Source organism: Mus caroli, chromosome 10 (assembly GCF_900094665.2).
Source record: "Mus caroli chromosome 10, CAROLI_EIJ_v1.1, whole genome shotgun sequence".
Taxonomy (NCBI): domain Eukaryota; kingdom Metazoa; phylum Chordata; class Mammalia; order Rodentia; family Muridae; genus Mus; species Mus caroli.
In genome coordinates, this window is record NC_034579.1 from 107,392,698 (window position 1) to 107,404,279 (window position 11,582).

The 11,582-nt window shown below is 36.9% G+C and overlaps 1 protein-coding gene across 1 annotated transcript in view; it reads right to left on the reverse strand.

Annotated features, from left to right (window-relative positions):
- Positions 1-11,582, reverse strand: part of Trhde (thyrotropin releasing hormone degrading enzyme) — a 398,108-nt gene that overhangs the window by 168,922 nt on the left and 217,604 nt on the right. Inside the window, exons 4-5 of the mRNA XM_021175200.2 lie at positions 7,454-7,608; positions 3,934-4,047 (exon numbers count right to left, since the gene is read on the reverse strand). Coding sequence (XP_021030859.1) covers positions 3,934-4,047; positions 7,454-7,608 — 269 coding nt within the window. The remainder of the gene's footprint in view (positions 1-3,933; positions 4,048-7,453; positions 7,609-11,582) is intronic.

Here is an 11,582-nt window from a genome sequence, read left to right on the forward strand (position 1 = left end):
GTAACCCAATCACAAAAGAACTCACATGATATGTACTCACTGATAAGTGGATATTAGCCCAGAAACTTAGAATACCCAAGATACAAGATACAATTTGCAAAACACATGAAAATCAAGAAGAACAAAGACCAAAGTGTGGACACTTTGCCCCTTGTTGAATTGGGAACAAAACACCCATGGAAGGAGTTACAGAGATAAAGTTTAGAACTGAGATGAAAGGATGGACCATCTAGAGACTGTCTCATATTTCAAATGAGGACTTAAGTTCTCATTTTTTTTCCTAGAGTCTGAGCTGATGTTTTTCCCAGTCCTTTCTCCTGACCTGACATCATACTACCCACAAGAACTCATGTCTATAAAATGCTAAATTCAGGCATGTTCACCAGTGGCAGGTAGATAGTTTAGCTTTTTTTGATTCAGTGTAGTAGATGTAATGTAAACGCTGATTGCTTTAATATTGACTACTGGCTCTGAAAAATACCTGGCCACTCAAATAATCACAGCCTACAATTCTTCTGAGCAACTGTTAGCTGAGCACAGACATCAGCCCAAATCGGAACAAGAGGTGGTTAACAAGACCACATAATTCTGAGATTCTTTATTGCTGTTGCATGTGAGGCATATTGTTATAGTAATGTTCCTAGCACACTGGAATTCTATCTCAGGGTTTGAGTTCTCATGTCTAAAAATGATCCAAAGCACTGGTTTTTGAGATTTGACAAAAAAAAAAAAAACAAAAAAACAAAAACAAAAACAAAAACAAAAACAAAAACAAGGTCAACCTTACAGTGTCTTTACTCCTGACATGAGCCAGGCTTCTGGCTTTTCCATTTTCAGCTCAGGTCCAGCACAGTCCCAGACACACACTCACAGAGGAGCTTGTGGAATACCACAGTAGTGAGATGTTGCTGACATGGCCATCCCTCTTACTCTGTGTAGTATTTCTTTCACTCTTTTGCTGATGCCACTATGAAAAATAATGCTGGCACAGCCATACTGACACTTGACATTCTATCTTATTCGTGTGGGTAACTTATTCTGGAAATTTTATTTTCGCTGAAGATATTAATGTTTTATGGAAGGGCAGTCTAAACATAGACTTCCTTATTGTGGGTTTTGTGAGTTTTGCATATTGGAGTATTTCATTAAAAACTCAACTCCTGCAAACAAAAAGCTACCAAAGATCAGAAAGTCTTTCACACTTGTTAAAACTGAAAATGAAAAAAACATTTGTTTCTACTCATTATTAATCGCCATATTAAGGTTAATGGGGCTTTCTTTCAGGTCTCAGTTTGATAGGGTGAATTTTTGATTCACTGTAATTGTACCATTATTAATTTGCAAGTCACTATTATGTATTGACACAATAAACACAATTTTAAATTTCAATACCCCAAGGTTCCTGTGCTTCCACTACATAATCTATAAAAGGACAAAGGTCTCAAATAAGTCACTTATACTTTATGTTCATTTTCCAAACCTCTTGGAAAAATCTTCTGCATTAAGACTTAGCATTTATAAATTAGCTAATAAAGCACACAAAAACAATTCAAGACAAAATCTAAGGGCATTGAAACTGAGGCTATGGGGCCATGCTTAAAACCATCAAAATCTATCTGTTTTCATCTCACGTACGATTCTGCTGATTACTTTTTAATCTAAGATGTACATTTCATAATGATGAAGAGAGAGGATTTTATTACAAGCATTCAAACGAGATTTTTAAAAAGCCTTACCTATATGGGTGACATGTCATTTGTAATAAGAACATATTTTAATATAGAGACATAATGAAATTATAAATTGGCAATAATCCACCATGTAATGAAATTTTTTTAAAGCTGGCTTAAAGGCATCTAAAATACAAAAGATACTTTTTGAGATGTTTTAATAATCTTAAACATTTAAGTTTTAAAATTTGACATTTGTTAATGAATACTTCTGACAATACTATATAATAGTGGTAACTTTAATTCAAAGTTCTTTAAGAGCATTTTCTTTATATACTTCTTTATCTTCAGTTTTGAAGACCAAACAAAAGGCCTTGTGCCTTCTAGGCAAGCATGCTACCACTGAATAGCATGATAAACATGCATTCTTCCATGAAGCCACAACAGCCAGCACTAACTGCAGTTCTAATTTATTTCAATGCTATGATGAAATGCTTCAAGTAACATTATTTTTCATTGCATCATAAATACATAACTAGCCATATTAACATGCTGCATATGTAAAGTATGGGGATAAGTGCTGGCATATAATTAAAGCCCATTGACACAACACTACTACTATAAATTTTCCTCTAAGAATTTAACCTCTTTTCTCAACAGGAGTCAGCTGAATTTGTGGTAGAAAATGTATTGCTTTCAGAAAATTTTGCAGTTAATCATGGTCTCTATGCTTATACATAATCATATATAAAAGGGTGACAATTAGATAATCACCCACTGTTATTGAAGGAAAGGTCACAAGAGAACATGTATGAGAACATGAACTCAAAGTGATCACTGATGGGTTTATAAGGAAGTATAGATGTATAAGGAAAATGTGGTTGAATATAGGATGGGAGATTCAGCCTTTAAACCAGAAGAAAATCCTGCCATTTATGACAACATAAGTGGACCATGACATTATGCTAAGTGAAACAAACTAGGTACAGGTTAATGCTTCATAGTTTAAAGGATGTGCAAAATCTAAAATAGTGGAATTTGTGGAATTGTAGTTTGTGGTTTGGAAGAAGCTGGGGGAAGGAGAAAGAACAGTGTTAGACAAAGGGTACAGGCTTTCTTTCAGTTATGAAAGAAAGGTAAGTCAAAGAGTCATGGGATTGACGGTACACCCCTGTGCCTTCAGCTGGCCATAGGTTCTACACTAACAATTTGCTAAATGAGGAAGTCTTACGTTAAGCGCATTCATCTCAAAATAACATAATGGCTGTAAAATTCCTTTCTGAAGTGATAGCTATATCTAGGGCACACGTCAAAGTAATAATTTCATGAATGTAAAATAAACTCTAAAAACGACTATTGTTTCCATTGAATGTGAAGAAATTTCTGTAGTGATAGATGCAAATATATATGAGAGTATATGTATACATGTATGTGAATATCTAAGTATACGTATAAGTATATCATAAGCTAAGTTTGAGCCTTTAAAAGTTAAATGTTGGCACACTAAAACTTTACTCAATGTACTCATTTCAATTAAAATAAGTTTCAATTCTATCTTAATATTGACCTCTAAAACACTATAGGCTCTAGGTTCTACTTAATAGCAAAATAGTCAACTACAGGTAAATGGAAGCTTATCTAAAATGGAAAACTAATGTAAAAACCATAACAGTATCCTCTCTTTATCCTGGGCAGATTTAAGACATCACAGCATAAAGACAAAGGAGCTTATTTTAGATTCATAGTTATGAACATTCCTAGAGCATACACATAACATGTACAATGTTATATGTAAAGTCACATATAGCTTGTAAAGTTACCTAATTCTAAAATGTAGAAATTATATATCATAATATTTTATCTGATCAGTATATTTCATGTCTTGGAAGCAATACTGTCTCCTTATTTTTCTTTATTTTAAAATACTTTATATCCTAAAATATCACTTATCAATTACAGTAAACTTCTCTTAAAGACTAATTCATTTATATGATAAAATCCTGCAATCTAAAATGTTTCCATTTAGATACATTGTTATATTTTGAAGTCAATATATAACAAGTAGAATTTTATTTAATTTTTCAACAAAAGGATAACCTTCGAAACTCTTACATTTAAATTCTGACTAGTTTTCCTTTATTTGCAAAAGATATTGATGTACTGACCGGTGTTTTGAGATACCTCTAATGGTGGCATAAACTCAGCACACAGCACCTCACTCTTTTCCTGGAAATTCCATACAATTAGAGAAAAGGGCACTTACCATGTTCCAGGCAGGGTAGAGGTAGTCTGTACCCACAAATTCAAAGTAGTGAGCAAAGCCTTCCTTCAACCACACATCTTCCCACCAAACTGGAGTCACAAGGTCACCAAACCACTGCAGGGGCAAAAGGAATAGACATCAGAAAAAAGAAAAAAAGAAAAAAAAAAGCATCATCTATCTCAGAGTGATTTTTATCTAAAAGCAAATGCACTAAACTGTGATTATCATAACTAGAAGTCATTCCCAAATTGATTCTGGGATCTGAAAATGTATTATGGCAAGACTGCAGTTATTAACATGACTTCTTGAATAACACTAATCTTTTCTTAAGGCTGTCCAGTGATGGGACTAACTTGGGATTCATTTCAGCGGGGCAGGGGGAGTGCAAACCCTGACGCTATTACTGACACCATGTTGTACTAGCAGACAAGAGCCTAGCATGGCTGTCCTCTGAGAGACTCTACCAGCAGCTTACTGAGACACATGCACATACTTAGAGCCAACCATTAAACTGTGGTCAGGGACCCCTATGGAAGAGTTGGGAGAAGGATCGAAGAAACTGAAGGGGATGACAATCCAAGGAAGATCAACATTCTCATCTAATCTGGGCAGCTAGGAGCTCGCAGAGACTAAGCCACCAATTAAAGAGCATACAAGGGCTGGACTGAGGCACCCCAGGCACATATGTAGCAGAGGACTTGTCAGTTCTCAGTTGGAGAGGATGTGCTGTAGAGACTTGAGCCCCAGGGGAAGGATGACCCTCTCAGAGGCAAAGGGAAGGGGAAATGGGATAAAGAACTGTGGGAAGAAGAACTGGAAAAAGGGGCAATGTCTGGAATGAAATAAAATAATTAACTTTAGAAAAGATTTATTTATTTATTTTATTATATGAGTGTTCTATCTACATATAAACCTGCTTGCCAGAAGAGGGAATCAGGTCACATTGTAGATGATTGTGAGCCACCATATGGTTGCTGGAAATTGAACTCTGGCAGTGAAATCAGGGTCTCTTAACCATTGAGCCATCTCTCCAGCCTCTAACACTAGAACTTTATGAATGTGCTCAGTGAAGAACAAAGTATCAGTCAAGATACCCGATGTATGTACTTAAGTTGGTATAGAAATGATCCAGGAATCAAACCTGATGACAGCTGACTTCAGAGATCAAAAGGACTATTGTATAGAAGAAAAGACTCAATTCTTTTGACATTACAGAGACAGACTGAGATAAATGAGTGGAAATTCAGAATAGACAGTATCTGCTGAAGATGCAAAAGACTCTAGCTGGTGGTTCAAAAGTGCTGCCTAGGGAGGTGATGAGCAACTCATCATGAGATAATGAAGGATGTCTCTCTCTCTCTTTCTGACAAAGAGGCAGGAGCCCATATTGACTAACAAATCCAACCAAAGTTTCTGATGATTCTCCATGCTAGACTCATGATAAACAGAAATTAACCAAGTAATATCTGATAAAATCTAATATGCAAAGGTTTTAATTGGTGTTTTGATTAAATAACAATACACTACACTGGAACCTTTAATTTTTTTATCAAAAATGTATTACATGCCATGAACATTTAAAAAGGCTTGAAATTCAATGAAGAAAACATAGAGAATGTCCATTTTCCTACAGGTGACAATTATTATGCATGATAAATAACTTTAAAAATCACAATAAACAGTATAAATATTCACAAGTTAGAAGGATGGAGATGGAACTGCTTGTAATTGGAGAAGTAAAATCATTCTCTCCACAGTTGACAATTGAGCTGGAACTTTTAATAAGGAGCCAGCCATGAGACAGCCTTGGGCAAGAAGATTCCAGGCGGACAGCAGATGTGAGTAAGGCACAGTGTGTGGATTCTGTGCAGGAATATGTTCTTTGAGAAGCAGAGACATGGAAAGCTGGACTGATTCATCAGGCAGGGGAAGAATGGAGCAATCTTGATAGATAGAGACATACTAGATTATACACAACTTCAAGAGTCATCACAAGGATAGCTTGGGGCCCTGACCAAGTGTTTAAAAAATAAAGTATCATTTCCTTTAAAGAATCTCTAATTCAAATACAAATAAGAATTTGTTCCAAATATGGTAATGGCTATGCAGCCTTTAATTTTCACTTTTTGTACTTTATATAGAATACATGTTTCTCTTTCAAATTGTCAACCTGTCTACAGAATTGTGACAACAAATAGTTTTGAGGGGATAATAGACAAATCACATGTGATAATCATAGTGAAAATGGTGGGAGATATTTCTCCTAGCTTCTGTTTCATTTCTTTGTGGCAAGTGGCCTCTACCACTGAGCTAGCACAGGAAATTAACATACAATAGGAACTGTGGGAAATACAGAGCCCTGAACAATTCCAGGATTATCACTGTGCCTTGGCTAAACAGAACTGTATCTAATATCATGTACAGAAATTTGCCAAAAGGAAATTACATTTGCATTAGAACTATAGGTCAAGGGGGAAACCAACCTAGCACTGAAGGACCCCAGTTACTCCTGCAGAGGTGACTCTGTAACCTGAGGTCAGAAACATGTCTGGCTTACTGAGCACAAAGGTACAATTCTCTCACTTGTTCACTGTTACAGGAAAAGATATTCAGGCAAATAGTCACTCAGTGTAGACCTCATTAAAACAGGTTCATTTATAAGCTTTTAACTGCTCACCTTTTTCCCTACCAGCAGTTGCCAAGTGACTCTTTTTTTTTTTTTTCAGTTTTTCTGGATTTTTAAGGGATTTGCAGTTTATAGTATACAATGCCACATTGCATCACACTGAGAGTTCATGAGTTCAAGGCATAAATGGCACCCAAAGATCTAGCAAGTAGGATGGGCATTGCTTTCTGTTAACAATGCCTGTTTTCAATGACTTTTTTCTTCACTAAATTCATGACCACCTAACAAGTGCTGCAAACTCTTATGTTACTACCTTCCATGAGTAAGAAACGTCATCCTTTTAGCTTCACTATAAAGTTGTTCAATTTACCTATGGATTTTTCACTATGCAAAGTTAAAAAAATAATCACTCATTTGAGAACAGAGTCTGTAAACTGAGTTAGTGAAAGACTTCCCACGTGTCTACGTGACCAGGAAAGAAGAGCAGACTTTGGCCAAAGCAAATTTCTGACTGATACACAAAATTCACCTGCATCTCTCCACAAAGCAATAAATCATTTCCCTCACTGCTCTTACCATATGGACACACTAATAATCAAAGAAACAGAAGCACAGCTGATCAGCAGCTATGCAGGGACTCTGAAGGGGCAGGCACTCCATCACACGTTTCAACTCAACCCAGTGACAGTTGCTTACTCGATACCATCAGTTTGTATATGTGTGCTTACCTTATCGCCTGAGAAAAATGATATGCCATGCGCACAGAAACTGCACAGAGCTTTGTATAAGACATAGATGGGAGGATACGAGCCAAGCTCCTCATCTGGATGTCTGAAGTCACCCCACATTCCAGACAATTTCACATTATACTTACACCTGTTCCTCTTCCCGTACCTGGTGACATATTTCATGAACAATGACCATGGTGACATCCAGCAAATAAGAAATAGATGACACACTGGGATCCAGCAGTATTCTTTGTTCCACAAAAATACTCAGTCCCCAGTTCTCCATAGCAGCATAAGGATGCTTAGGCACAGCTAAAAGATCTAGAAACAGAATAAAAAAAAGTTCCAAAGGTTTTTAACGACACTGGATCCTAAGTTTCACAACTTAAAAAGTTCAGAAATCCTAATAAGAAGGAGTACTTGTTCTTTATTACTTTTTCTTATATTAAACACTCAGCCATGTCTATGTGACAGTAGAAATATGGGCTATCTCCATCGATGTTGGTCACACTCGTTCATCACACTTCATATCGGGCCCAACACTCCAGGGCGCTGGAAGTATCTGCAACATTATTGATGAGCCCATCGTTATAAGTTTCAAAAGAAGCAAGGTAACCAAATGCAGCAGGAACCCAGAGTCAAAGGCAGTCTGACTTCTAATGAAAATATATTCAGCCTAGTGCAGAAGCAAGTGTATTATCATTCTCTCTCAACTCTATCTCAAAGAAAACATTTCAAACTAGTTTTAAGATAAGATGTCATTTTTTTTTCTAATTTCTTAAATTCCTGTATGTTCTTCTGCTCCTGTCAAAATAGAATGCTACATTTAATCTTAGCTTATAGAGAAAACCATGACAGTGGATGCAGTTGCAAAGGCAGAATAGAGGAGACCCACGGGCTTCAGCCTGGGCTTGCCATCATCAACTACAGATGTGACATCAGTAAATCACTTAGGTTCTCACGACCACAATTCCCTCTGCTATAAAGTAAAGTTATTGGCCTTTTCTTTAAAATGCCTTCCAGCTCAAAAAAAAAAATCCACGACTAGACAGATCTAAAAATATGTGCTTATTTTAAAAGGTCGTCCAGGTATTATCAACTTCTGATTATGGAGAGCAAAGAAGTTCATGTTTCACTCACTCCCCCTGCACCAGACTCAAAGCAATGGTAAATAAAGTATTTTAAAAGACCACTAATCTCAGGGCTCAAAATATAAGCCTCTCAGTGGATCAGAAATGGAACCCAAATGCAAAGTAGTTGTTATGTGAACCCATGGACCTGCTGGTCTCTGGCTTCAAAAGTAGCAGTAGCTGCTAGGGATTGGCTCTGAACAGACAGACTAGGGCCAAAAAGACCAATGCCAGGTTCACTGCTTGATGTTAAGGGCTGAGGTAAGGCACACACACTGAGAGTAGAAAATGACTGGTGTTCACTGCATCCTGAAAATGGCAGCCAAGAAGGATTTGAACCATGGCTCCTGTACATGTGTTCTTAATGACAATAAACGCCCTCCCTCCAAAATGGAAACCCAGCTCAGTAATGGAGTAATTTGTTCCAAGGCCACCAGCAAATTGTATGAGAATGTTCAATATGGTATTGTTTCAAAAGGTGAAAAGGGAATGTATATGCTTATATGGCTTTTCACCAAAATAATACACCAACAAGGTATAGAAGCATTTCATAGAAGAATACTACATAGCAATTAAAATAGGTGATCTCCACACTGGGTTCTACCATTTCAGGCATCAACACAGACAATCTGAGGAACATAGCAATAAAGAAAGAAGGTATAAAATGACCCCTATACTCATTAGAAACATTCAGAATAATACTGCCTATTGTATGTATATCTTCTCACAAGCAAAACATCCAAAAATAGTTCTTTTTTGTGTATACACATCTTCTCACAGCAAAGATAACAATAGAAAATATCCATGCACACATACACAGGACCTGATAATAAAGACACTAACTTCAAGGTCATGGTTGCAACTGAGGAGAAAGGAAGAGGAAAAGATTGTAGGGCAGCCACACAAGGAATTAATATCTTCATATCAATGTTTTAAAACTGGTGGTGAGTACATTGATATTAGCATAATAGTATTCATCATTCATCGCTTTATGTATGCTTTAAATATTTCAAAACAAACAATCGAAGAGATTGGTCTTAGCATCGATTTTTTTTTCTGAAGTCGCAAATATCTTTTCAATATTGCTGATGTTTTGAAACCCAAAATATGTATTAAAGTAGGACAACATATCTCTCTAATTCTGCTTCTTACTAAACTCACAATGATGGCATGAAAACAATAACATAGAAAAATAAATATTAAAACTACTATGAGAGAAGATAAATATGTATGTATAGGAAATTCATAAAAATGTTATTTATTGGGCTTCAAATGGTGACTAGGATTATAGTAGGCATGTAGGTTAACCTGTTCATTCACAGGATTTAAATTAACAAAGAGAAGTCTTATGTGCAAACACTGAGAATTGGCATCTGTATATATTGTTTGGGGCTGTCCTTCAAATTCATTTCGAGCAGCATGACAGTGCTTATGTAGGGAGAAGTTCAGCTAAGAATTCGTAAGTGAAATAAAGAGATGTTCTGACTAGTAAGTGCTAGGAAATATATTCCAATATGAACATTACAGGTTAAATAAGTGTGCATGGTGGGGACAAAGCATCCCTCTCCAATATAGTCACCCTCACCTGGCATGCAAGTGATATTAACAGCTGGTTTATTTGAAGACCTGTGAAAATGTATCTCGAAGGCGTATAATAAGTACTGCAGTGCTCAGGCATGGAAGTAACAATCAGTTTGGGTATATAGAAAGTAGGCTGATAGGTTGGCACCATATAATAGAAGAGTTATTCCACAGAACCAGTACATAGGGAAAGTATCTAACAGGTGAATTCACCCACTTTACATAATTGAAGACAATGCCTACTTATTTATAAACTAGATATCAGATCCACAATGTGTCAGCATTGCCTGTCACTAGTACATGGTTACAATGGTAGCTGTCCCGGCATCAAGTACTTGTGTAAATAGACGGACCTATGTACAGTTTTTTCCAGGATGAATCCTGTTGCATGAAGAGCCAATTCTGAACCCTATACATCTTTACAGATCTTCATGAGCAATATAGAGCCCAGTCCTCAGTCCCAGCTAAGTGAGCAGATCACTTGGGGCTCGATAGATCCGAAGACCTGGAAAGAAGACTGCAAGCATATGACTCAGATATGCCATGTAGAAATCTGTAATCCAAGGGAAAATGCACTGAAGGGCAGTTTATGGATTGCAAATGACTATTAAGCAGTATAAACACAGATACAGCTTAAAAACACTTATTATACAAACATAGAGAGCCGGGTTCTATTCCCACCACCTATGGTGGTACATACCTTTAATTCTGTGCTGGTAAGCAGAGGCAGGTAGATTCCTGAGGCCCACTGGCTGGCCAACCCACAGTGATTTCCTGAACACAGTGAAAAACCCTATCTGAAAAAAAATAGGGTGTGTGGGCTCCTGAAGAATGATGCCCAAAAATAGCAGACCTCTGGCCTCTACACGCACCGACATATACCTCCTACACATGATGCCTACACCAACATGCATATTCTTACATACATACACACACACACACACACACACACACACATACATACATACATACATACATATACACACAATAATAACCAAGTGTAATGAGGGAGCACTTGTTGAGTGGTACAAAGTTATAAGGCTTTGACAGCATGGTTTTACATTAGCATTCAGAAGTATTCAAACACCAAAGTCAGGACAATAGTGTCTCAAACCAAACAAGGACTCTACACAAATAGGGCAAATTTCGATAAAGGGACTGATGGGAAGGATTTAACATGGTGGGATAAGTAGTAATGGGTAGCTTCTTAGGTACAGCTATTGGAAAATATCAACAAAAGAGGTGATTAAAGAAAAAGTAAACATTCTCAGGTTTGGTACCACGAATATAATAACCGCAGTTACAACATATTAGAGAATTGGTCAAATAACTTTGGAAAGGACTATTGAAATGACTCTTTCTTTTTTTTTAATTTTTAATATTTTTTATTACGTATTTTCCTCAATTACATTTCCAATGCTATCCCAAAAGTCCCCCATAACCTTCCCCCCCAATTCCCTACCCACCCATTCCCATTCTTTTGGCCCTGACATTCCCCTGTATTGGGGCATATAAAGTTTGCAAGTCCAATGGGCCTCTCTTTCCAGTGATGGCCGACTAGGCCATCGTTCTATACATATGCAG